Below are 27,929 nucleotides of genomic sequence, written 5' to 3'. Positions count from 1 at the left end.
CTTCAGTTATGTGGAGAAACTGGGGTTAAGAACACTAGAAATAGGAGCGGGAGTTGGCCGTATGGCTCCTCGAGCCTGCTCCGCCATTCGGTAAGATCATGGCTGAACTTCTCATCAACTCCACTTTCCCGCCCGATCCCCATATCCCTTAGTACGCAAAAATCAAAGATCTCGGTCTTGAACAGCCCTCTCGGGTAGAAAATTCCAAAGATTCACAACCCTGAGTGAAGGAATTTCTCATCTCATCTCAGACCAAATTGGCTGACCCCTTATCCTGAGACTGTGGTCCCTAGTTCTGGACTCTTCAGCCAGAGGAAACAGCCTCTCAGCATCTACTCTGTCAAGCCCTCAAAGAATTTTATACGTTTCACTGAGATCACCTCTCATTCTTCTAAACTGCAGAGAATATGGGGGAGAAATTCGGTATCGCCCCATTTGGGACGCAATTATCGGCCGGGCGCAAAGTTTAGCACCTGGCGCTAATTATCGCCTCTGACTGCAAACTTGGCTTCTATCGCCCCTGGAGGTGATTGGAGCGCTACACACCTCTCTTAAGGCTTTAACGCCGAGGAGCGAGGTGCTACCTCAGAACGCTGGCGAAGCTTATGTGATGTCAGTTAGCAATGGAACACAGACACACTGGCGCTGGCCAGTTCTTAAAGGGGAGGGTTGATCTTGCTCTCCATCCACACCCTGCTCATTGCAGCCTTGAATCTCGGCCTGGAGAGACCTGTACATCAAATCTGCTGGAAAGAACAATGGAGAGGCCCAGGGAAAGAGCTGCAAGCAAGCAAGGTCGAATCAAAATGAACCTGCAAAGTGCTGCTCAGTACCAAAAACTCCTTCACACAGCGTTGAATCTCTCCAGAAGTATCTCTCTCTCTCTCTCTCTCTCTCTCTCTCTCAGAATGCGTGGTGCAAAAATGTCACTGACAAAAAAAGGCAGGAAGCAACTGCCTTTAAATAGCGCTCCCCCAATCCCTTCCCGACTGCAAAAAACATTCCCCTCTACAGGACGTTGCTAGCGGCAGGCGGAAAGGCAGGGGGCGCCACTCAATATCCGGTCCGGGGCACTGCACGCTCGACTGACCTCACGATCTGCAGGTGTTTAGCACCGCCGCAAAATGTCTGGTTGATTTCACGAGCGCCGCTAGGCGCTAATGGGAGGCTCAAAGCAACCACATTTTTCCCCCTCTCTCATTATAGGACATCCCTCTCATCCCAGAAATCAATCTAGTGAACCTTTGTTGCACCCCCTCTAAGACAAGTATATCCTTCCTTCAGTAAGGACACCAAAACTGTACACAGTACTCCAGGTGTGGTCTCACCAAAGCCCAATATAATTGCAGCAAGACTTCTTTACTTTTGTACTCCAACCCACTTGCAATAAAGGCTAACATAACATATGCCTTCCTAATTGCTTGCTGTACCTGCATGTTAACTTTCTGTGATTATTGTACAAGGACCCCCAAACCCCTCAGAATATCAACATTTACTGGTCTCCTTTTCAAAAATATTCTGCTTTTCCATTCTGCCTATCAGAATGGATAGTTTCAGCTTCCCCACGTTCTACTTCATCTGCCATCTTCTTGCCCAATCACTTAACTTGTCTATATCCCTTTGCAGCTTCTTTATGTGCCCCTCGCAGCTTACTTTCCCACCTACCTTTGTATTGTCAGCAGACTTGGATAAATTCCACTCAGTCTCCTTATCTGTCATTGATTATAGATTGTAAATAGCTGAGGCCCAAGCACTGATCCGTGCGGAACGCCAATAGTTCCAGCCTTTCCAACTCTTTGTTTTCTGTCTGTTAACCAATCCTCAATCCATGCTAATATATTACCCCTAACCGCATGAGCTGTAGTGTATGTACCCGTCTACCTTTAAGGGAACTATTGAATGTAACCGTTCACCTTTAAGAGAACTACTTTAGGTGTGGCACTATTTGTTTGGCTTCTGTATACTGTAATACCGATAGTGACCACACCAGTATATAAGTGTTGTGGCAGGATTGCTGGGGCAGATTCGCCCTGACCTTCGAATAGTAAAGACCTGTTTGTTTGTTACTCCTGAAGTCTGTGTCGTTATTCACCGTACAACCCACAGACTTTACATGAGCCCTCGTCTTGCATAACGACCTTTTATGTGGCACCTTCTTGAATGCCTTTTGGAAATCCACTGGTTCACTCTTATCTACCCTGCTAGTTACATCCTCTAAAAACTCTAATAAATTTACATAGGATATACGGCCCAACCAGTCCTTGCCAGCGCTTATGCTCTACTCAAGCCTCCTCCCATCTTTCCTCATCTAAATCTAAATCTATCAGCCTAACCCTCTATTCCCTTCTCCCTCATGTGCTTGTCTAGCCTCCCCTTAAATGCATCTATACTAATCGCTTCAACCACTCCCTGTGGTAGCGGGTTCCACATTCTCACCACTCTGGGTAAAGAAGTTTCTTCTAAATTCCCTATTGGATTTCTTGGTGACTATCTCATATTGATGGCCTCTAGTTATGCTCTTCCCCACAAGTGGAAACACTCTCAATGTATCCATTCTATGACAACCTTTCATTTGTTAATTTGTTGAACATGATTTCCCTTTCATAAAACCATGTTGACTCTGTCAGATTCTCACCAACTTCTACCGGTGCACCATCAAGAGTATCCTGTCTGGCTGTATCACTACCTGGTATGGCAACTGCACCGCCATAGACCGCAAGGCTCTACAGATGGTGGTGAAAGCTGCACAACATACTTTAGGAATTAAACTACCTGCTATGCAGGATATCTACCCCGAGAGGTGCCGGGGGAAGGCCCTGAGAATCATCAAAGACGCGAGCCACCCCAGCCACAACCTCTTCGCCCTGCTCCCGTCCGGTAAGAGATACCGAAGCATACGGTCTCATACCAGCAGGTTTCGAAACAGCTTCTACCCCCAGGCCCATAAGATTCATGAACGAATAATTTATTATTATTTATTACTGTTTTATTTATTATTACTGTATTTCTATTAGTATTTTATCATTGCTATGCCACATTTATTCCAATGTTGGGAGGACTCGTAAAAATCAACATTTCATTGTGCAGTACGCATGTCTGCTGCATATATGACAAATAAAATTGAATTGATCTACAGGAAACTGCTATCCGGCACCCACGGGACCGAGCTGCTGCCGTTGCCTAAAAAGTGCCGTACTCTCCAGAGTTAATGTTGAGAGATACGGAGATTCTTATCTCCGTATTTGACAACAAACACTGTTGCTTAGCAACAGCTTCTAAACACTCGGGTGTGGCCCTAAAGCTCTGTAGCTGAAGCTGTTGCTATAGCTACAGACCTTGCACAGCTTGACTGTTCAAACAAAGCAAAAAAAACACAAAAAGAATAAAAAATGGCTGCTGAATTTTGCCGGTGGCTGCAGATTGCCGGATAGCACAAAGTTTCCTGTAATCATATTATGATTTTCTAAGTGCCCTGTTACCACTTCCTTAATAATGGATTCTAACATTTTCCTGATGACTGATGTCAGGTTAACTGGCCTGTAGTTACCTATTTTCTTAGTCCCTCCTTTCTTCAATAGCGGTGTTACATTTGCTACCTTGCAATCCGCTGGGATCTTTCTAGAATCTAGGGAATTTTGGAAGATCACAACCAATGCATCCACTATCTCTGCAGCCACCTCTTTTAGAACCTGAGGATGTAGGCCATCAGGTCATGGGGATTTGTTGGCTTTTGGTCCCATTAGTTTCTCTAGTACTTTTTCCTCTACTGATACTAATTACTTTAAGTTCCTCACTCTCATTACCTTGGTTCCCCACTATTTTTGGTATGCCATTTGAGTCTTCTATTGTGAAGACAAATACAAAATATTTGTTTAACGTCTCTGCCATTTTCTTATTCCCCATTATAATTTCTCCTGTCTCAGCCTCTAAGAGACCAATGTTTACTTTTGTTACTCTATTCCTTTTTACATACTTGTAGAAGCTCTTGCAGTCTGTTTTTATATTTCTTGCTAGTTTGCTCTCATTCTATTTTTTCCCTTTTATCATCATTCCATTTTTTGGTCATCCTTTGCTGGTTTCTAAAAACTCTTCCAATCCTCAGGCTTACTACTATTCTTCGCAACATTATAAGCCTCTCTTAATCTAAGACTATCTTAACTTCTTTAGTTAGCCATGGATGGATCACTTTTCCTGTGGAATTTTTATTTCTCAATGGAATGTACATTAGTTGAGAATTTTGAAATATTTCTTTAAATGTTTGCCACTGCTTATCTACCATCATACCTTTTAATCTAATTTCCCAATCTACCTTAGCCAACTCGCCCCTCATACCTTTGTAATTGGCTTTATTTAAGTTTAAAACTCTAGTTTCAGGCTTAAGTATGTAACTCTCAAACTTAATGTGAAATTCTATCGTATTATGATCACTCTGCCCCAGAGGATTACTAATTAACCCTGTCTCATTACACAATTCAAGATCTAAAATGGACTGTTCCCTGGTTGGTTCCACAACGTATTGTTCAAAGAAACTGTCTCGAATGCATTCCATGAACTCGTCCTCCAGACTACCTTTGCCAATTTGATTTGTCCAGTCTATATGAAGATTAAAGTTCCCCATAATTATTACCTTTGTTACAAGCTCCTATTGTTTCTTTATTAATACTCTGTCCAATGGTATAGCTAGTGCTAGGGGGCCTATAAACTACTCCCACCAGTGTTTTCTGCCCCTTGTTATTCTTTATCTGCACCCATACTGATTCTACTTCCTGATCTTCCGCACCAAGATCCTTTCTCAACTGTCCTTGTGTCATCCTTTATTATCAGGGCTACCCGCCACCCCACTACCACTTTTCCATTCTGGCCACCTTTTCAAAACGCCAGATACCCTGGAATATTCAGTTCCCAACCTTGGTCACCTTGCAACCAAGTCTCTAATGGCTATTGGATCAAACACATTTATCTCTATTTGAGCCACTAGTTCATCTATCTTGTTATGAATGCTTTGTGCATTCAGATAAAGAGCCTTTAAATTTACATTTTTTACCATTATTCCATCCTTTGATCTTATTCGCTGATGCACTATTACTGTTAAACACTTTGTCCCTTCCTGTCACACTCTGCTTATCTTTACCCAAATTACTACACTGCTTTATTTCCTTGACTTTTCTCTTTAGATTTCTAAATTTCCCCTCACCTGACACCCCTTTTTAAATGAAACCCCTATCTGCAGCCCTAGTTATTCGAATCGCCAGGACACTGGTCCCAGCCTGGTTTAAGTGGAGCCCGTCGCAATGAAACAGCTCCCTCTTTCCCCAGTAAACATAGAAAAATAGCAGCAGGAGTAGGCCATTCGGCCCTTCGAGCCTGCTCCGCCATTCAATATGATCATGGCTGATCCTCTATCTCAATACCATATTCCCGCTCTCTCTCCATACCCCTTTACGCCTTTTGCGTCTAGAAATCTATCTAGCTCCTTCTTAAATATATTCAGTGACTTGGCCTCCACAGCCTTCTGTGGTAGAGAATTCCACAGGTTCACCACCCTCAGTGAAGAAATTTCTCCTCATCGCAGTCCTAAATGTCCTACCCCGTATCCTGAGACCCCCAGCCAGAGGAAACATCCAGTCTGTCTAGCCCTGTCAGAATTTTATACGTTTCAATGAGATCCCCTCTCATTGTTCTAAACTCTAGTGAATACAGGTCTAGTCGACCCAATCTCTCCTCATACGACAGTCCTGCCATCCCAGGAATCAGTCTGGTGAACCTTCGCTGCACTCCCTCTATGGCAAGTATATCCTTTCTTGGGTACGGAGACCAAAACTGCACACACTACTCCAGGTGTGGTCTCACCAAGGCCCTGTATAACTGCAGTAAGACATCCTTGCTCCTGTACTCAAATCCTTTTGCAATGAAGACCAAGAGGGGGAAGTTCTGAACTTTAGTTTTAGGGAATGAAGCTGGGCAGCTAGATGGCATATCAGTGAGGGAGCATTTTGGTGCTAGTGACCATAATTCTGTTAGATTTAAGGTAGTTATGGAAAAGCACAAGGATAGACCAGGAATAAAAATTCTAAACTGGGGAAAAGCACATTTTGCTAAGCTCAGAGGGGATTTAGCCATAGTGGACTGGAAACTGCTACTTGAAGGTAAATCAGTGTCAGAGCAGTGAGAGGCATTCAAGGAGGAGATCCAGAGGGTTCAGACCAAATATGTGCCCTTCAAGAAAAAAGGTGGGACTAACAAATCTAGAGCCCCCTGGATGTCATGGGGAATACAGGGTAGGATAAAGAAAAAAGGGAGGCGTATGACATACCGAGGGCTAAATACTCCAGAATCTTTAGAGGAGTACAGAAAGTGCAGGGTGCAACTAAAAAGGATATTAGGAAAGCAAAGAGAGAGCATGAAAAATTCTTGGCAAGTAAAATCAAGGAAAACCCAAAGATGTTTCATAAATATATTAAGAGTAAGAGGATAACTAAAGAAAGGGTAGGGCCTATTAGAAATCATGAGGGTAATCTGCGTATGGAGGCGGGAGACGTCGGTAGGGTTCTTAATGAATACTTTGCGTCTGTTTTCACAAAGGAGAGGGGCGAAGCAGACATTGCTATCAGGGAGGAGGAGTGTGAAATATTAGATGAAATAAACAGTGAGAGGGGAAGTATTAAGGTGTTTAGCAGCTTTAAAAGTGGATAAATCCCCAGGTCCGGATGAAATGTATCCCAGGCTGTTAAGCGAAAGGACCCAGCACCGATCCCTGCGGTACACCACTGGACACAGGCTTCCAGTCACAAAAACAGCCATCGACCATCACCCTCTGCCTCCTGCCACTAAGCCAATTTTGGATCCAATGTGCCAAATTGCCCTGGATACCATGGGCTCTTACCTTTTTGACCAGTCTCCCATGCGGGACTTTGTCAAAAGCCTTACTGAAGTCCATGTAGACTACATCAACTGCACTACCCTCATCCACACACCGTCACCCCCTTGAAAAATTCAATCAGATTGGTCAGACATGATCTCCCCCTGACAAAGCCATGCTGACTATCCCTGATTAATCCCTGCCTCTCCAAGTGGAGACTAATTCTGTCCCTCAGTGTTTTCCAATAATTTCCCTACCACTGATGTTAGGCTCACTGGCCTATAATTCCCTGGCTTATCCCCACTACCCTTCTTGAACAATGGTACTACGTTAGCTGTTCTCCAGATTGCCACTTTGGTCCCTACTCTTTCCCTGGTTATCCTTTTGCTCTTAATATACTTATATAAACACCGTGGGATTTTCCTTTATTTTGCCCGCCAGTGTTTTTTCATGCCCCCTCTTCGCTCTCCTAATTTATTTTTTAAATACCCCCCTGAACTTTCTATACTCCTCTAGGGCTTCCACTGTTTAGTTCTTTGTATCTGCCAAAAGCCTCCCTTTTTTTCCTAATCCATTCTTGTATATCCCTTGACATCCAGGGTTCCCTGGGTTTGTTGGTCCCACTCTTGACCTTTACGGGAAGATGTTGGCGTTGTACTCTCTATTTCCTTTCTGAAAGACTCCCACTGCTCTGATGTGGATTTTCCTACAAGTAGCTGATCCCAGTCCACTTTGGCCAGATCCTGCCTCATCATGTTAAAAATCGGCCTTCCCCCAATTTAGAACCTTAAATCTCACCAAATTATGGTCACTGTCACCAAAATGCTCTCCTACTGACACTTCTACCACTTACCCGGCTACTTTCCCTAGAATTAGGTCCAGTACCACCCCCTCTCTTGTAGGACTTTCTACATGCTGGCTCAAAAAGCACTCCTGGATGCACTAAGAATTCCGCACCCTCTAATTTCACATGCTGACTATCCCAGTTAATATTGGGGAAGTTGAAATCCCCTATTATTAACCTATTATTTCTACACTTCTGAGATTTGCCTACATATCTGTTCCCTATCTCCCCCTGATTGTTTGGGGTCCTATAGTACACTCCCAGCAAAGTGCTTGCCCCCTTTTTGTTTTTAAGTTCTACCCATATGGCCTCATTAGAGGAACCTGCTAAGATATCATCCCTCCTTACAGCAGTAATTGACTCCTTGATTAATATTGCGACACCCCCTCCCTCTTTTACACCCCCCCTCTGGCTCGCCTGAAGATTCTATACCCCGGAATATTGAGCTGCCAGTCCTGCCCCTCCGTCAACCATGTCTCTGATAGCAACAATATCATACTCCCATGTGTTCATCGACACCTTCAATTCATCTGCCTTACTCGCAAGCCTCCTTGCATTAAAATAAATGCCATCCAGCCTTGCCATACTGCCTTGTGCCGTTACATATTTGCTCTGCCTTCCAGGCTGACTTGTTTTTTTCCTCTATATTTGGCTGTGCATCACCCCCTACTATAGCTCCACTCTATCCCATCCCCCTGCCAAGTTAGTTTAACCCCCCCCCCCAACCAGTACTAGCAAACCTCCCCACAAGGATATTGGTCCCGTTCAGGTACAAGTCCCACCTCCAGCATCAACTCTTTAGCCACATATTCATCTGCTCTATCCTCCTATTCCTATACTCACTAGCACGTTGCAACGGGAGTAATCCAGAGATTACAACCTTTGAGGTCCTGCGTTTTAATCTGCTACCTAAATTCTTGTTGCAGGCCCTCATCCCTCTTTCTACCCATGTCGTTGGTACCAATGTGAACCACGACCTCTGACTTCGCCCTCCCCCTTCAGAATGCTCTGCAGCTGATCAGTCACATCCTTAACCCTGGCACCAGGGAGACAACATACCATCCTGGAGTCACATCTGCAGCCACAGAAACATCTATCTGTTCCCCTTATGATAGGGGATTCTATCACTATTGCTCTCCCACTGTTTTTCCTCCCCTCCTGTGCAGCTGAGCCACTCGTAGTGCCACTGACTTGGCTCTTACTGCATTCCCCTGAGAAACCATCTCCCCCAGCAGTATCCAAAACGGAAAATCTGTCAGAGAGGGAGATGGACCCAGGGGACTCCTGCACTACCTTCCTAGTTCTTTTACTCTGTCTGGCGGTCACCCATTTCCTGTCTGCCTGTGCACTCTTTACCTGCGGTGTGACCACCTCGTTAAACGTGCTATCCACGAAGATCTCAGCTTCGCGGATGCTCCACAGTGACTCCAGCTGCAACTCCAGCTCCGAAACACGGATTTCGAGTAGCTGCAGCTGGAGACACTTCCTGCACATGTGTTCACCCTGGACACCTAAAGTGTCCCTGACTTCCCACATAGCACAGGAGGAGCACTCCACGCTGCCGAGCTGCTCTGCCATGTCCTACCCTTAATTTACTCCCTTTACTTCCTTTAAATTAAAGAATATTAAATACACTAGGGACCTTGCTTCCCTTAAAACACTACTTACTCTAAACTAGAGATCATACTTTTACTTTAACGACTGGACTGCAGAAATACTCACCAGGTCCTACTTACCAATCAGCTCCTTCCCTGGTTGTGACGTCACTTTGGCGGTTTCGCAGTTGTTGTTTGACTGCTCCCGCTCTCAGACTCTTTCCTTGGTGTAAAGTAAGAACCAATTCCTACAGGGTGAAAAGTTAGGAAAAACAAAGGCTGTGCAAGGGAGCTCCTCCTTCTACTCCTCACCTAAATCCCTGACTCGCCCAACTCGCAGCGCTCTGTTTAAACCACACGCAGTGCAAAATTGCACTGCAAAGCCTGTTTTTATAGGCCCTGAAACAAAGGAGCTTGCTGGGTTCTGCTACAGGAATCACAGAAACCCCACAGTGCAGATAGAGGCCATTTCGGCCCATCGAGCCTGCACCGACACATATCCCACCCGATCCCCGTAACCCCTACACCAACACATATCCCACCCGATCCCCGTAACCCCATGTGTATATAATCCCCCTAACACTAAGGGTCAATTTATCATAGCCAATAAACCTAACCCGCACATCTTTGGATTAATCTAGTTTCCCTAATTAACTGCCTTCAGCTGCTCTGAATTGTAGGCCTTGTATATCCCTTTATAACCCTGCTTAAAGCTGGGAAATTTTGATTTTAAACAGTAGCCAGTCACAATCAATGTGGAGAGAGAGAGATTCTCAGCTCAGCTCGGTGCTATGTGAACAGGCTGCCCCACACCCCGGCTGCTCACGGGGAATGCCAATGCGGAGGGCCCAGTGCTGAAGGACCAGGGTGGAAGACCCAGAGGAGAGTGTCCTAGGTGGGAGGCCCAGCACGGAGGACCCTAGGGGGGAGCAGCTGGTCGACAGAAGCGGAGTCGGGAGATGCTGTGGGTGAGCATGCTCCACGGTTTCTAAAGTTGAAGAACAGTCTCCGGCCCGAATGAGTTCTAGCGGCCCCATCTGTGCTCCGTTTGGTGGCAGCTGTGAGGCTTTTTCTCAGTGACCGGTGCCAGTTTGTGCGCTGCCATTTTGGTGGAGGAAAGACGGACTGTTTCCATCTATAGTATGGCGCTTGAGCGGCCATAAGATGGGAAAGGAGAATGAAATAAAAGTGAAAAAGGAAGAAAGGAAAATAAAAGGAAGATAAAAGGCAAAACAAAGTAATATCGGCAAGGAATAATGAATGTCTTGATGGCTGGGTCCTGTGAGTGATAACAGCAAGAAGGAGGAAATTTGAGTAGTCGTTTTCTTCTTTTACGGGATTTGAGAAAGTGGTCGGCTTCTTTTCTGTGGAAAAGTTGAAGACTGTGGACAAGGATCATGACATTACAGGAAACTTTTTTTTATCCACACAGACGGGACTGGCGCGGTGCCGGTTTATCAAAAAGTCCGGATTACAGAGAGGTATAAAAAAGTACGAGAGCTCCGTACACAGCAACAAATCCAGGCTTCCCCGTTGCTTAGCAACAGCTGCAGGAACCCCAGCCACAGACCAAGCGTCCCTGTTGCTTAGCAACAAGTGCAGGAACCCCGATTACACAGCCACAGCTCCAGGAATGGCCACTAATATGAAGTAAAACTTACCTGAACCTATTCCTGAATTTTGCCGGTTAACAGAGATTTACGGTTATTTAGGTGCCGGTAAAACGAGGAGTTATTAGAGTGCCAATAGGACTGGCGTAGAACTGGTATTTACTTGGTTTGTTGAAGAAGTTCGGGTTTCTGGCTAAAGGTAGTTTACTTGAAGTTTTAATTGATTTCTGATATGGTTATGGGATTTTGTATATTGTGGTGTTATTTAGTGTTAAAGTCTTCCTTAATGTACGAACGATCGAACGCTCAAGTGAACACACGCATGCGGACACAAATAATACGCACGCACACGCGCATACACAATGGAACTTGCATTCAACCGAATGAAGGGCCCTCGGTCCCCAGGATGAAAGTGGGCATCCTATTGGGTGAGCGTGAGGCCTGTCTGGATGGATGCACGCATGCATGCAGGTAGACAAATGACACGCACGCACGCAGACATGCACAATGGAATTTACACTTGAACGAACGAACAGAGGAATGAATGATTGAGCGATGCCAGTAGGACTGGCGTATACGGGTTCTTTCTTTTCTTGGTTTATTAAATAGTGGCAGTTTGTACTGTAAACATTATTGATTTTACCTGTAAAAATGTATTATTGTATTTATATTGTTGACCATAAAGCTGTTTTTGAGGCTTTATCCTTTTTTATTGTGGTCAATGTTATGGATTTACTATGTAATTGATGAGTTGTATGAGTACTGTTGTACTTGAATGTTAAAATTTAAAAAAACTTTAAATAAAAAAAAAACAGTAAATGTGAAACAAACAAAAGTTTGATTTCAGCAAACAGTTAAGACTCTATCTGGACTTTGGCAAGGCTTTTGATCAGATTCCACATGGCAGACTGGTCACGAAGTTAAAAGCCCATTGGGATCCAAGGGAAAGTGGCAAGTTGGATCCAAAATTGGCTCAGTGGCAGGAAGTAAAGGGTAATGGTCGACGGGTGTTTTTGTGACTGGAAGGCTGTTTCCTTGGTCTCTCGCTTTTTGTGGTGTGTATATATCAATGATTTAGACTTCAATGTAGAGGGCATGATTAAGAAGTTTGCAGATGATACAATAATTGGCCGTGTGGTTGATAGTGAGGAAGAAAGCTGTAGACTGCAGGAAGATATCAATGGACTGGTCAGGTGGGCAGAAAAGTGGCAAATAAAATAGTCTGGAGAAGTGTGAGGTAATGCATTTGGGGAGGGCTAACAAGGCAAGGGAATACATTATGGTAGGATACTGAGAAGTGCAGAGGGACCTTGGAGTACATGTCCATGGGTCCCTGAAGGTAGCAGGACAGGTAGATAAGGTGGTTAAGAAGGCATACGGGATACTTTCCTTTATTAGCTGAGGCATTGAATATAAGAGCAGGGAGGTTATGCTAGAACTGTATAAAACTCTAGTTAGGCCACAGCTAGAGTACTGTGTACAGTTCTGGTCACCACATTACAGGAAAGATGTGATTGCACTAGAGGGTACAGAGGAGATTTGCGAGGATGTTGCCAGGACTGGAGAATTTTAGCTATGAGGAACGATTGGATAGGCTGGGGTTGTTTTCTTTAGAACAGAGGAGGCTGAGGGGTGACTTAATTGAGGTGTATAAAATTATGAGGGGCCTAGATAGAGTGGATAGGAAGGACCTATTTCCCTTAGCAGGGAGATCAATAACTAGGGGACATAGATTTAAAGTAATTGGTAGAAGGATTAGAGGGGAGCTGAGGGAAACTTTTTTCACCCAGAGGGTGGCGAGGGTCTGGAACTCACTGCCTGAAAGGGTGATAGCGGCAGAATTGCTCTTCGCATTTAAAAAGTACTTGGCTATGCACTTGAAGTGCCGTAACTTAGAAACATAGAAAAATAGCAGCAGGAGTAGGCCATTCGACCCTTCGAGCCTGCTCCGCCATTCAGTATGATCATGGCTGATCCTCTATCTCAATACCATATACCTGCTCTCTCCCCTGATGCCTTTTGTCCCTAGAATTTAAGGTAACCTACAAGACTACGGACCAAGAGCTGGAAAGTGGGATTAGGCTGGATAACACTTTTTTTCGGCTGACACAATGGGCCGAATGTGCTGTAAATTTCTATGATTCTATGAGGGACTTTATGTGAAAAGACTAGAGAAGCTGGGATTGTTCTCCTTAGAGCAGAAGTGGCTAAGGGGGGATTTAATGGAGGTGCTCAAAATTGTGAGCAGTTTTGATAGAGTAAATAGGGAGAAACTGTTTCCACTGGCAGGTAGGTCAATAAGCAGAGGATACGGATTTAAGGTAATTGGCACAAGAACTGGGGGAGATAAGGGGGGGGGGAAATGACGCAGCAAGTTATGATTGCCTGAAAGGGTGGTGGAAGCAGATTCAATAGTAACTTTCAAGAGGAATTTGGATAAATTTGTTGGGGCATGGGAGGAAATAGCAGGGGAGTGGGACTAATTGGACAGCTCTTTCAAAGAGCTGGCACAGGCACGATGGGCCAAATGGCCTCCTGTGCTGTACGATTCTATGATTTATTGTTTTGGGGTTTTTTTCAGCAAATACTTTTTATTATTAAATAAAGTATAGCTTTTGGTGTTTTTGTGATCAATTGTTTTGTCAGACTTTGAATTTATTTCAGTCATTGCATTTATCCCTCTTAACTTTTATACCTGGTCTTGGAAGAGCAGTGTCATAATGACTTCTAATTTATATTTAACTGGCACCAACAACAACTGCAACTTGTATAGCTCCTTTAACATAGTAATACATCCCAAGGTGCGTCACAAGAACATTTGACACTGAGGAGATATGGCAGATGTCCAAAAGCTTGGCCAAAGAGTAGGCTGTAAGCCCCTTGGAGACCGATGCACAAGACTCATAGGACTTTTCAAAGGATACAGGTACATGGATGTGGTTTCACACATTTAAAAGCACAGAAGATTGCTAATCTGATGCCAGCTTTTTAAAATAAAAGGTGGGTCTCTGATGCTGTCAAAGATCTGGATGTTACACCCTGTACATTAAAGGGTGCTGTTGATGATGGGAAAACTGCATGGTGGTGGGACGGTCCCTGGTAATCGGAAGGGGGGAGATACCCGCGTTGATTGGGGGTGGGGGGAAAGAGGCTCGCGATCAGGGCTGGGGGGGGGAAAGAGGCCCGCGATCGTGGCTTGGTAGTGATAGATGAGGCTGGCGATCGGGGCTGTGGATGGAGCCTTGAGGGGCTGGGGTGAGCACTCCTGCTCCTCCAGGCCCATAAGGAGTGCGGGAAAAGGCACTTTCCTTGTGGAGCCAGCAGCTCCCTCCTCTCTTTCACTGCCAAGTTTCCCGAATGTCAAAGCCCTGGCTTTAAATTTTGTTCAGAATGCCTAGGATACACTGTATCTACAAATTTTGTCCACCTTCCATTTACTGTAGTTACAATGTCAGTGCATGTCAGTCTGCTGAAAACTTAACCTCTAGACTGCACAAAATTACTGGAAAAGATTCTGATTTTCCAGACTGTCTAGACTTGATCGCTTAGTTCAGAAACAATCTAGTTTGGTTAAGCACCTCCCCATGCATTTTATTCGCTGATAGCAGTTCTGCAGGACTCATGGCTGGAGAAAAGGGAACAGAGGCTCACTGTCCTTCTCTGACACTAGTCACCAGGGTGCAACACAATTTCTTTGTGCTGGCTTCTGGACTGCAGTCATCCAACTTGGCACTAACTGGATGACCAATGTGTCAGTTGCTCAAGTGACTTCTTCACCTCCACTGGCATAGCTTCTACATCTATCATAGTAAATGCATTATTTAGCATATCTTCAAGATCCACAATTAAGAGATTTAATTAGACTTTTGTTTTAATTTGTTGTTCCTTTATGGAGCTACAGAACAGCATGTGGCCCTGGGCCAGACAACTTGAACAAAGCAGGCTCCTTCCAGTCTTCAGTAACCTCGATGGTGATATCCATCTCTGCTCATGAGAGGAAAACCTTAATACTATTAAGTACCAGGAATTGGTGCACTGGTTAGAAGGCTGTGGAGGCAGTGGTGTTCTCAAAGTGGATGCTGAATTCCCCATTCTTGGGAATTGAAAGGATATAAAGCTTTCAAAGAAGGTCCTTGGGATATACTGCAGATTTGATAGAATCATAGAATGGTTACAGCACAGAAGGAAGCCATTCGGCCCATAAAGCCCGTGCCGGCTCTCTGCAAAGCACTTCAGCTAGTCCCACTCCCCCGCCCTTTCCTCATAGCACTGCAGTTTTTATTTCCTTCAGGTACTTATTCAGTTCCCTTTTGAAAGCCACAATTGAATCTGCCTCCACCACCCTTTCAGTCAGTGAATTCCAGATCCTAACCACTCGCAGTGTAAAAAAGTTTTCGCTCATTGCCAATCACCTTAAATCTGTGTCCTCTGGTTCTTGACCCATCCACCAATGGGAACAGTTTTTCTATCTACTCTGTCTAGACCCCTCATGATTTTGAACACCTCTATCAAATATCCTCTCAACCTTCTCTGCTCTAAGGAGAACAACCCCAGCTTCTCCAGTCTATTCATGTAACTGAAGCCCCTCATCCCTGGAACCATTCTTGTAAATCTTTTCTGCACCCTCTCTTACATCCTTCCTAAAGTGCGGTGCCCAGAATTGGACACAATACTCCAGTTGAGACCGAACCAGTGTTTTATACAGGTTCATCATAACCTCCTTGCTTTTGTCCTCTCTGCCTCTGTTTATGAAGCCCAGGATCCCGTATGCTTTTTTAACCGCTTTCTAACCTGCCCTGCCACCTTCAACGATTTGTGCACATATACCCCCAGGTCTCTCTGTTCATGCACCCCCCTTTTAGAATTGTACCCTTTAGTTTATATTGCCTCTCCTCATTCTTCCCACCAAAATGTATCACTTTGCAATTTTCTGCATAAAATTTCATCTGCCACATGTCCGCCCATTCCACCAGCCTGTCTATGTCTTCTTGAAGTCTTATCACTATCCTCCTCACTGTTCACTATACTTCCAAGTTTTGTGTCATGGACAAATTTTGAAATTGTTCCCTGTACACCCAAGTCTAAGTCATTAATATATATCAAGACAAGCAGTGGTCCTAGTACCGACCCCTGGGGAACACCACTGTGTACCTTCCTCCAGTCTGAAAAACAACCGTTCACCACTGCACTCTGTTTCCTGTCACTTAGCCAATTCCGTATCCATTCTGCCACTGTCCCTTTTATTCCATGGGCATTTTGGCGACAGTGACCATAATTCGGTGAGATTTAAGGTGCTCATGGAAAAAGACAAAGACGGCCCGGAAATAAGGGTTCTAAATTGGGGGAAGGCCGATTTTAATATGATAAGGCAGGATCTGGCCAAAGTGGACTGGGAGCAGCTACTTATAGGAAAATTCACATCAAAACAGTGGGAGACTTTCAGAAGGGAAATAGAGAGAGTACAACGCCAACATGTTCCTGTAAAGGTCAAGGGTGGGACCAACAAGCAAAGGGAACCTTGGATGACAAGGGATATACAAAAATGCATTAGAAATAAAAGGGGGGCTTTTGGCAGTTACAAAAGACTAAAGACAGAAGAAGCCCTAGAGGAGTATAAAAAGTGCAGGGGCATACTTAAAAAAGAAATTAGGAGGGTGAGGAGGGGCCATGAAATAACACTGGCGAGCAAAATAAAGGAAAATCCTAAGATGTTTTATAAGTATATTATGGGCAAGAGGATAACCAGGGAAAGGCTAGGGCCCATTAGGGACCAAAGTGGCAATCTGTGTGTAGAGCCAGATGATGTAGGCAGGGTTTTAAATGAATTTTTTGCATCTGTGTTCACTATGGAGAAAGACGATGCAGACATAGAAATCGGGCAAGGGGACTGTGACATACTTGAACATATTAGCATCGAGAGGGAGGAGGTGCTAGCGGTTTTAGCAGGCCAAAAAGTGGATAAATCCCCAGGCCCGGACGAGATGTATCCCAGGCTGCTGTGGGAGGCAAAGGAGGAGATTGCAGGGGCTCTGACACAAATTTTCAGAACCTCTCTGGCCACAGGGGATGTACCAGAGGACTGGAGAACAGCTAATGTAGTACCATTATACAAGAAGAGTAGCAGGGATAAACCAGGGAATTACAGGCCAGTGAGCCTAACCTCTCTGGTAGGGAAATTATTGGAAAAAATTCTGAGGGACAAAATTAGTCTCCACTTGGAGAGGCAAGGATTAATCGGGGATAGTCAGCATAGCTTTGTCAAGAGTAAATCATGTCTGACAAATCTGATTGAATTTTTCGAGGGGGTGACTAGGTGTGTGGATGAGGGAAATGCTGTGGATGTGGTTTACATGGACTTCAGTAAAGCTTTTGACAAAGTCCCGCATAGGAGACTGGTCAAGAAGGTAAGAGCCCATGGGATCCAGGGTGCCTTGGCGCGTTGGATCCTAAACTGACTGAGTGGCAGGAGGCAGAGGGTGATGGTCGAAGGTTGCTTTTGTGACTGGAAGCCTGTGTCCAGTGGGGTACCTCAGGGATCGGTGCTGGGTCCCTTGTTGTTTGTGATCTACATAAATGATTTGGATGAGAATGTAAAAGGTATGATCAGTAAGTTCGCAGATGACACGAAAATTGGTGGGGTGGTAAATTGCGAGGAGGAAAGCCTCAGGCTACAGGACGATATAAACGGGTTGGTCAGATGGGCGGAAAAGTGGCAAATGGAATTTAACCCTGAAAAGTGCGAGGTGATGCATTTTGGACGGACAAATAAGGCAAGGGAATACACAATGAGTGGTAGGACCCTAGGAAGTACAGAGGGTCAGAGGGACCTTGGTGTACATGTACATAAATCCCTGAAGGCAGCGGAACAGGTAGATAAGGTGGTTAAAAAGGCATATGGGATACTTGCCTTCATTAGCCGAGGCATAGAATATAAGAGCAGGGAGGTTATGATGGAGCTGTACAAAACGCTGGTGAGGCCACAGCTGGAGTACTGTGTGCAGTTCTGGTCACCTCACTATAGGAAGGATGTGATTGCTTTGGAGAGGGTGCAGAGAAGATTCACCAGGATGTTACCTGGGATGGAGCGCCTCAGCTATGAAGAAAGACTAAACAGGCTGGGGTTGTTTTCCTTGGAGCAAAGAAGGCTGAGGGGGGACCTGATTGAGGTGTACAAAATGATGAGGGGCATAGATAGGGTAGACAAAGAGGAACTTTTCCCCTTAGTAGGGGGGTCAATAACAAGGGGGCATAGATTCAGGGTAAGGGGCAGGAGATTTAGAGGGGATTTGAGGAGGAACTTTTTCACCCAGAGGGTGGTTGGAATGTGGAACTCAATGCCTAAAAGGGTAGTAGAGGCAGGAACCCTCACAACATTCAAGAAGCATTTGGATGAGCACTTGAAATGCCATTGCATACAAGGCTATGGACCAAATGCTGGAAAATGGGATTAGACTGGACAGGGATGGATGGGCGGCGCAGACACGATGGGCCGAAGGGCCTCTTTCTGTGCTGTAAAACTCTATGACTCTATGGCTTCAACTTTGCTGGCAAGCCTATTATGTCGCACTTATCAAACGCCTTTTGGAAGTCCATGTACACCACATCAACTACATTGCCCTCATCAACCCTCTTACCTCATCAAAAAACTCAATCAAGTTAGTTAAACACGATTTGCCTTTAACAAATCCGTGCTGGCTTTCCTTAATTAATCCATACTTGTCCAAGTGACTGTTAATTTTGTCCCGGATCATCGTTTCTAAAAGCTTCCCCACTACCGAGGTTAAACTGACTGGCTTATAGTTGCTGGGTTTATCCTTACACCCTTTTTGAACAATAACATTTGCAATTCTCCAGTCCTCTGGCACCAGCCCCGTATCCAAGGAGGATTGGAAGATTATGGCTAGTACCTCCGCAATTTTCAACTTTACTTCCCTCAGCATCCTAGGATGCATCCCATCCGGTCCTGGTGACTTATCAACTTTAAGTACAGCCAGCCTTTCTAGTACCTCCTAATCAATTTTTATCCCATCCAGTATCTCAACTACCTCCTCTTTCCCTAAGACTTTGGCAGCATCTTCTTCCTTGGTAAAGACAGATGCAAAGTACTCATTTAGTTCCTCAGCCATGCCCTCTGCCTCCATGTGTAGGTCTCCATTTTGGTCCCTAATTAGCCCAACCCCTCCTCTTACTACCTATTTACAATTTATATGCCTATAGAAGACTTATGGATTCCCTTTTCTGTTGGCAGCCAATCTATTCTCATATTCTCTTTGCCCTTCTTATTTCCCTTTTCACTTCCACTCTGAACTTTCTATAATCAGTCTGGTTCTCGCTTGTATTCTCAACCTGACATCTGTCATACGCCCCCTTTTTCTGCTTCATTTTACTCTCTATCTCTTTCGTCATCCAGAGAGCTCGGTCTTTGGTTGCCCTACCTTTTCCCCTCGTGGGAATGTACCTTGACTGTACCCGAACCATCTCCCCTTTAAAGGCAGCCCATTGTTCAATTATAGTTTTGCCTGCCAATCTTTGGATCTGGCCCGGGTAAATTGGAATCATTCTCAACCCACTGAAGTTGGCTTTCCTCCAGTTAAGTATTTTTACTCTAGATTTCTCCATGTCCTTTTCCAAAGCTGGTCTAAACCTTATGATACTGTGATCACTATTCCCTAAATACCCCTACTAACACTTGCTCTACTTGACCCACCTCATTCCCCAGAACCAGATCCAGCAATGCCTCCTTCCTTGGGCCAAAAATGTACTGATCAAGAAAGTTCTCCTGAACGCACTTCAGAAATGTTTCCCCCTCTCTGCCCTTTACACTATTACTATCCCAGTCTATATTAGGATAGTTGAAGTCCCCCATTATCACTACTCTATAGTTCTTGCACCTCCCTGTAATTTCGCTGCAAATTTGCTCCTCTATATCCTTCCCACTAGTTGGCGACCTATAGAATACACCTAGTAGTGTAATGGCACCTCTATTGCTCTAACCAAATAGATTCTATCCTTGACCCCTCCAGGACATCCTCTCTCTCCAGCACTGTAATATTCTCCTTTATCAGTACTGCCACCCCACTTCCTTTCTTTCCTTCCCTATCTTTCCTGAACACCTTATATCCAGGAATATTTAGTAATCAATCCTGCCCTTTTTGAGCTGGGTCTCTGTTATCGCCACAACATCATATTCCCATGTGTCTATTTGCACCTGCAGCTCACCAACCTTATTTACCACACTTCGTGCATTCACACACATGCACTGTAAACCTATCTTAGACCACCTTGTATTCTCTCTTAGTCTGACCCCACCTAATACCATACTATTTCTTACTCTAGTGCTATCTGTCTCTCCCAATCCTTTGTGCACCTTGTTTCTCCTTTCTAATGCTACATCCTGGTGCCCATCCCCCTGCCAAATTGGTTTAAACCCTCCCCAACAGCACTAGCAAACCCCCCAGCGAGGACATTGGTCCCAGCTCTCTTGAGATGCAACCTGTCCGGCCTGTACAGGTCCCACCTCCCCCAGAACCAGTCCCAATGTCCCAGGAATCTAAAGCCCTCCCTCCTACACCATCTCTCCAGCTACACATTCATCTGCTCTATCCTATTTCTATACTCAGTAGCTCGTGGCGCCGGGAGTAATCCGGAGATTACTACTTTTGAGGTCCTGCTTTTTAATCTCTTTCCTAGCTCCCTAAAATCTGCCTGCAGGACCTCATTCCTCTTTCTGCGCACTCCATCACAATATAATCCTTTTATCACAGCCGAGGAGGTTAAATTTGTTGCATTCCTGTGTTTAAACAGTGATTCCATCTTTTGGATTTATCCTCTAGCTAGATGTTGACTGGCTTTGAAGCCATTTTGATTGGAAATCACAGTTGCATGGAAGAACCTTCTGCACTAGGCCTCGGATAAAGCATTTCATCTCCGGGTCACCAGCACATTCAGTGGTGCCAGACACAGCAAATCCCATTTTCAGCGGGAAACTCCAATACCTTCTCAGGAGGAGCTGAAGCTGATAAACCCTTTTATGCAACGCATGCCCCAGATAGGTACGACCTACCACGCTCACTAAATTAAGCTCGTCCAGAATCAGTACACCTAGTTAAGATATGGCATGTCACATATTTTGCTGTTGGAGAGGAGAGCAGTTTGACCCAATGTAGATGGCAAGATGCTTGCTTTTGTCAATAGTCAGCTTTGGATGCTTTAGAGCTAGGTGGTAGTCTAACGATCTAAGGTTTTTTCTACTGCTTTATGTGGCTCAGGATCTTTTGAGCTTTCGGAGTATCTGCAAAAGAAAGGGCTGCAGGCAAACTGAAGATATTTGGAGAAAGTGTAATGAACGGAATCTGGTTCCACTTTTCCTTTTGTTGCTCCGGCTGTTCCAACATGGGACTTGAGCGTGGTTATAAGTACATTGATTTCAGAACTGCTTGTGATCTCCAGCTTTTGTCATTGAAAAGTGCTCTTTACCCTTCTTTCAGCATTTAGACTTGCACTTCATGCATTGGTGAAGCCACCATAATTATCCTGGCATTTGGATAGTGCAGTAATCAGTCAACTAAAACTCATACAATGGTGCACAGATTTAATTCCTTCCTGTCTGAGTTGTGGAGAGGCTATGACAGACAGGTTTTTCGTCTCGCTCTTAAATTTGATCATTCTGGATAGTGACATGGAATGCTACAAAGATCATGCCTGACATTGTACTACCCACAGACCTGCAGCCTTGTCTGCTGAGCATGTCCGCAGATGATCAAGGGTCATTGATGACACATAAACTAGTATGAATTTCACTGATTATGATATGATGCATTCCTCTGCTGTGGCCACAAACAAGTTTCATTAGGACTTGTGTAAAGTGATATATAACCTGCAACCACTTCTTAAAGGTGCACATCTACTTGTCCCCTCTATCTCTTATTTCTTTGTTTTATTAAAACTGGAATAGAGAGGGTGATTTTTCATGTCTGCTTTCCTTTTCCTCACCAAGCAGTCTCGATCTTCCCCACCAAGCAGCCTCGATCTTCCCCACCAAGCAGCCTCGATCTTCCCCACCAAGCAGCCTCGATCTTCCCCACCAAGCAGCCTCGATCTTCCCCCACCAAGCAGCCTCGATCTTCCCCACCAAGCAGCCTCGATCTTCCCCACCAAGCAGCCTCGATCTTCCCCACCAAGCAGCCTCGATCTTCCTCCTAGAGGCCTATGCTACAAGATCACTCGCCAAATCAACACCATGCCCTACAGATGAAGGAACGGTTTTAAATGAGTGGGAAGATTAGAGTGCACTGCAAGAATAGCTCATGTCCAGCTATCTCCTCTCCTTCCACCCCCCTCACCCCATCCATGGCCATCATCATTGAAATGTCCTATATTGCAAGAAGCTACATTCAATTATACATAGATCAATTGGCTCATTTCCAGTTGGAGCAGTAAATTTCAATACTTTCAATTGCTTTTACATTTGCATAGCTTCATGCCAATGGTAAGTCAAAAAGTACTGAATGCAGTGCTGATTGTATGTTAGTGGCATATTGGTATCTGTACAGTGTTACAGCCTACAGGCCTAAAAGTAACCTAACTGAGTTGGACAAAATAAACACTCCAATCTAAACCAAAAATAAATACATATTGCCTAATTTTCAGATCTGATTTTGTTTTTGAATTTCATCCTGACTTAATATGGCTCAGCCTCATTCAGAAAAAAATAAGTATTCGATCTATAATTGTATGTCAGTTAGTGAGTTGATTCACATTCTATGCGTCAGCTGTGCCTCACTGGATAGCACTATCTCTTGAACACTTGAAAATCTAGGCTAACACTCCAGTGCAGTACTGAGGGAGTGCTGCACTGTCGGAGGTGCTATCTTTCAGACGAGACGTTAAACCGAGGCCCCGTCTGTTCTCTCAGGTGGATGTAAAAGATCCCATGGCACTATTTCGAAGAAGAGCAGGGGAGTTATCCCTGGTGTCCTGGCCAATATTTATCCCTCAATCAACATCACTAAAACATTATCTGGTCACGATCACATTGCTGTTTGTGAGAACTTGCTGTGCATAAATTGGCTGCCACGTTTCCTACATTACAACAGTGACTACACTCCAAAAGTACTTCAGTGGCTGTAAAGCGCTTTGAGACATCCGGTGGTCGTGAAAGATGCTATAGAAATGCAAGTCTTTTTTTTGATTCCTAATGTTACTGTTTTTGTCTTTTTTTCTGTCTTTCAGCAGAAGATTAACCTATTTCCCAAGTTAAGACAAGATGTTTATACTGAACCCCCCTTCCAGTAAGTACATATTACCAGTCACTTAAATCTGCCAGTTGGAATAAGTAACACACAAACTTGTCTCTGCTGCCTCTTCGTTTTCTTAAAACCCCATTTCTCTTCTCAGTTATTTTCATTTTAGCTATTTTTCCTTGCCCACCAACTAAAACCTATATACCTTTCTCTCCACCCTGCCCCCCAACTTTTTTGAAACTAGTTGTTCAGAGGTTTAACTGGTAAATCTTGTTTTCTAGTATTAACACATACTGTAAGAGCTACTGAAGAAAAAAACAATTATAATCCATTAAATTAAGTGATGTGACTGGGAAGTGATTGCAATAAAACATAATAGTACCAGCAAACATTTCTACTGACTGAAAAGCTAAATAATCAGCATTTTATATGTGGCTGCCAGAAGGGCTTGGAGTGGTGATATCTGTATGTTAGGAGCAAGAACAAGACCAAACTCAAAATCAGAACCTAGCCATAATTGGTTTGACTAAACGTGGCCAGGATTGAATTTTTACCTTTAAACAGTTCCGTTCCTTTTGAGTAAAATAGTGTTTGATTTTAGTTGCTTCACAACAATGACCCCAGAACGAATCCCATCACAATTAGTTATATTTGGTGCCAAGAGTATGAGTGCTTTTTGCTGAGTGAGAACCTGGAAGGAGCTAGCCAGAGTCTATGGAATACTGCTGAAAGCCTCCAACTACGGGAGCTACAGAGTGATTATGTGTATGGGAAGAAGCCTTCGCATACACATAATGCAGGAAAAGAATTATCCACGTACACCCTCTGTGAATTCTCTGTGGTGTAAACTGCAGTGGGAAGGAAGACATTAAGGTAGAACAGCTACCTTTTTGGGGTTGGGGGTCAGTGTTGATGCCTTTTGAATAGGGATTTGATGAACTGTATTGTAATAGTGGAAGGGCCTGAAGATTTACATTGATAGCTAACAGGGAATGTCTGCTCTAAAAAGGCTTCAGTTTTGGTTTTGCTTAAGACGATGAGCAGAACCTATACTTCAAACCTGGGTTTGATGGAATATGCACAGAAAGCGATGCCAATGTGTGAGTATGCTGACTGCACTAGAAAATGTTAACACAGAACAGTCATTTGTAAAACACATGGTATACTGACATAAATTGCCCCACTTTGAGCCCTTATTTAAAGGAATACAAAGTGAAGCTCTAGTAGTGTTATCTTAGACTTACCTAATTTCATATCAAACTGCAAAGTCATGTTACCATTTTTGAAAATTATAAAATAAACCATGTTTCTAATGGCATGTGGGCGTGCTGGTGATCTGTGCTAATATTTCCCCCCCCCCCCCCCCCCCCCCCAAGGTCTCTCGCTTCCAAGCAAGTAGAAGTGAAAAGATAATAAAGATGATGTGATTCAAAAGCTGATATTAATTGGAGGCTCCTGCATTGTGCAATATTGCTAGGCGTTTTGCACAAAAATTAGATTTTGAATTCTGACATCTATTTTGGTATATCTCAGTTGTCAAATGCATGTGTATTCCTGTGTTTCATAATGTGTGCAGAATACAAGTTGTTTAGTGTACTTTGCAAAAGCTTGTAATGCCAGTCTCAGTATCAATAAAAACGAAGTAAATTTCATTCAATATGTATAATCATCATAATTTCTGCCCCCTTTCAAAGAAGCATTTTACTTTGAAGAACTAATTCTAGAGTTTACTATCATTCAACAGAATGTTCAGGGAAGCATTTTTCGTTATTATATATTCTTTAACTCAAATTGTAACAAACGTTTTTTTCCCCCTGTTTCTGGTGGTAAGTTTGCTTTCAACACTGAATCCTAATAACATTGGTATTATAGAAGTTGCTACCAAGTGAGAGTGTACAGTATATTCTGTTCCTTCAACCTAAGTTAACGACTGTCATTGCTGACGGTACTCTTACAATACTGGGCTCAGTAACACTACTAAGTCGTTTCTTAGTTTGTCAGTACAGGAAACTTTGGTTTATCCGGAGGTTGTATGTCCGGAAACCTCGATCTACCGGCAGAAATCAGGAGCCGTTTTGTTAGGTTTTTTTTCTTCTCGTGGCTTTTTTTTCAACGGTCAGGCTCTGCAAAGTCTCTCTGAAGCTGTTGCTAAGCTACAGAGACGCTTCCAAGGTACGGCCCACTGTTTAGAAGCTGTTGCTAAGCAACAGTGTTTGTTGCCAGATACGGAGCTGCAAATCTCCGTATGCTTCAACATTAGCGCTGGTTTGTCCGGCAGTTTTGATAGATCGGCAACAGCTCGGTCCCGTCGGTGCCGGATATCACAAAGTTTCCTGTACTTGCAGTTTAAGCAACTGAAAAAGGCATGAAGTTATGATTAACTTATTTGTTTTTAACAGGGAGGATTCACTGTTTAGCATGGACTAGATTCAGTTTTGGTTTTGTATGATTCCCATCTACAACCATAGGGGTAATTCTGTAATCCCATGCTCCTAGCAGGGATCCACAATTGGAGGGAGCATGGATCAATAGTGGTGCTATAACATTGATCCACACTGCCTGCTGGGAGCGCACAGGATGTGGAATTACCCCATATATTTAATCTTCATGAATGCACTTTTAACTTTTTTCCAAAAAAAGACAATTGCAAGATTTGTCTCATTTAAAAGTTGCAACAAATTATTTATTAAAAATCAATGGGTGAAAATTGAGCGGACTATCCGCTCTACCAGATTACCACCCAAGCAATGGAAGTGAAAATTACCCCCATGAACTTCTGACTGAACTAATGCTCCTTTGGACTCGTGGGGTTCCTACCAAAAGTTTCATTTGGGCGAAGAAATTGTCCCATTATTTTGTCTGCCAGCACGCTAATCTAAAGTGGAGCATTCTTTAAGAGTGTAGATGGTTGTCAAGCCCCAAGTTGCTGTAGGGTGGATGTTTGTTGTTGTGGGTGCAGTGTACACCAGAGTGGCGATAAGCAACCTTTGCACTGGTGCAAATGGAAGTGTGCTATTTGCACCAATTCTCTAAAGTCAGCTCATTATCATAAATATGCAGGACTCCAGGTGCAGATTTGAATATGTGCAGGGAGCACACTAGTGGTGGGAGAGGAAAATTGTGTTTAAGTGAAATATAAAGAGTTGTGGCTAATTAAAAGCCTTTGGAAGGACTGTCTAAACTCATCACCAGCCATGCCAAGGCTGTGGGGGGGGGGGGGGGAGGGTGGTCTAAAAAGTGATGGACAAAAATGAAGGAAAAGAAAACCCAATGTGAAGGCATGAGTCTGCAGGCAAATGACCATTCTCCCAGTACTTTGTTTGATAGTTGCTGAAGTGGAGGTAGTGCTGCATTAAGGGGAGGTAACCCATTGGTATGCTTATGAGAAAACAAAAATAGACACACCTGAGTTCCTAGGCCTTGATGTTTGTAAGCCCTCCTTCTTCCATGCTCTTCATCAGTAGAGAAAGACTGAGGACTAAAACTCCCAGTGAAGCCATTGTTGGAAGCAGTTCAGGTAATACGATTTTTTTTGTATGTGTATGCCAAACCAACGTAAACCATAAATTTAGGAATTTATCTGAGATAACCTCACAGGAAATTGATGTAAGTTACTATATTCAAGGGAATATTTAGTTACCAAATATGCAAATTAGTGGCAAATTGTGAAAAGACTGCCATTATTTAAATTTGATGGGGACTCTAAAACAAAGCCCTGAATTTAAGCATAACCTTTTAGTAACATGCATTACTGCGCCGAAGATATTTTTTAAGCAAATTAACTTAATCTTTGTTTAATATTTTTTTGGTCCTAAACACATGGGGCAGACAGTCTATGTAATACTGCAGGTAAAGAGCTGTTTTTAAAAAGAATTATAATTTGTATTTTTACTTTTATTGTCATCCTAACCATGAAGAAAACAGATGAAACTGTAAGGCAAAATATTAATGTTAAAGCAGTATTTACAAAAACTGGGAGCCGTATTCCTTCGGCTCCGAGTGCCTTAGCTTGTATATTACAGGTCAGATAAATGTAGATTTTAATATTTTTTAATTCATTCTCTGGATGTCGGCATTGTTGGTAAGGCAGACATTTATTGCCTATCCCTAGCTGTCCTTGAGAAGGTGCTGGTGGGCCTTCTTGAAGCACTACAGTCCATGTGGTGAAGGTGCTCCCTCAATGCTGTTTGTTGGGGAGTTCCAGGATTTTGGCCCAGCGACACTGAAGGAACGGCGATATATAAGGTCCAAGTCAAGATGTTGTGTGACTTGGAGGGGAACTTGGATGTGATGGTGTCCCCACACACCTGCTACCGCTGTTCTTCTAGGTGGTGGCGGGCGCGGGATTGAAAGGTACTGCTGAAGAAGCCTTGGCGAGTTGCTGAAGTGCATCCTGTAGATAGTGCACACTACAACCACAGCATGCCAATGGTGGAGGGAGTAGATGCTTAAGCCAGTGGGGTGCTGATCAATTAAACTGCTTTGTCCTGGATAGTTTCGAGTTTCTTGAGTGTTGTTGGAGCTCCATCCATCCAGGCATGTGGAATGTATTCCATCGCATTCCTGACTTGTGCCCTGTAGATGGTGGAGAGGCTTTAGTGAGTTGGAAGGTGAGCCACTCACCACAGAATAGCCAGCTTCTGACCTGCTCTTGTAGCCATGACATTTATGTTGATGGTGAGTGATTCAATGATGATAATGCCATTGAATGTCAAGGAGAAGTGGTTAGACACTCGTTGGAATGGTCATGGCCTGACACTTGCATGAATATTGTCACTT

At 43.9% G+C, this 27,929-nt stretch overlaps 1 protein-coding gene across 4 annotated transcripts in view; it reads left to right on the top strand.

The window, feature by feature from the left end:
- tmem269 (transmembrane protein 269) overlaps nucleotides 1-27,929 on the top strand; it is a 207,007-nt gene that overhangs the window by 39,542 nt on the left and 139,536 nt on the right. For 2 of the 4 annotated variants that reach the window (XM_085966779.1, XM_085966781.1), the window contains exon 2: nucleotides 23,143-23,198. In XM_085966779.1, coding sequence (XP_085822905.1) covers nucleotides 23,174-23,198 — 25 coding nt within the window. In that variant the 5' untranslated portion in view covers nucleotides 23,143-23,173. Of the gene's footprint in view, nucleotides 1-23,139; nucleotides 23,199-27,929 lie in introns of all 4 variants that reach the window. The other 2 variants (XM_085966780.1, XM_085966777.1) reach the window with 1 other exon arrangement.

Source organism: Somniosus microcephalus, chromosome 25 (assembly GCF_052327205.1).
Source record: "Somniosus microcephalus isolate GS21.2 chromosome 25, FLI_Smic_1.0, whole genome shotgun sequence".
Taxonomy (NCBI): domain Eukaryota; kingdom Metazoa; phylum Chordata; class Chondrichthyes; order Squaliformes; family Somniosidae; genus Somniosus; species Somniosus microcephalus.
This window is presented reverse-complemented; position numbering and strand designations above follow the sequence as displayed.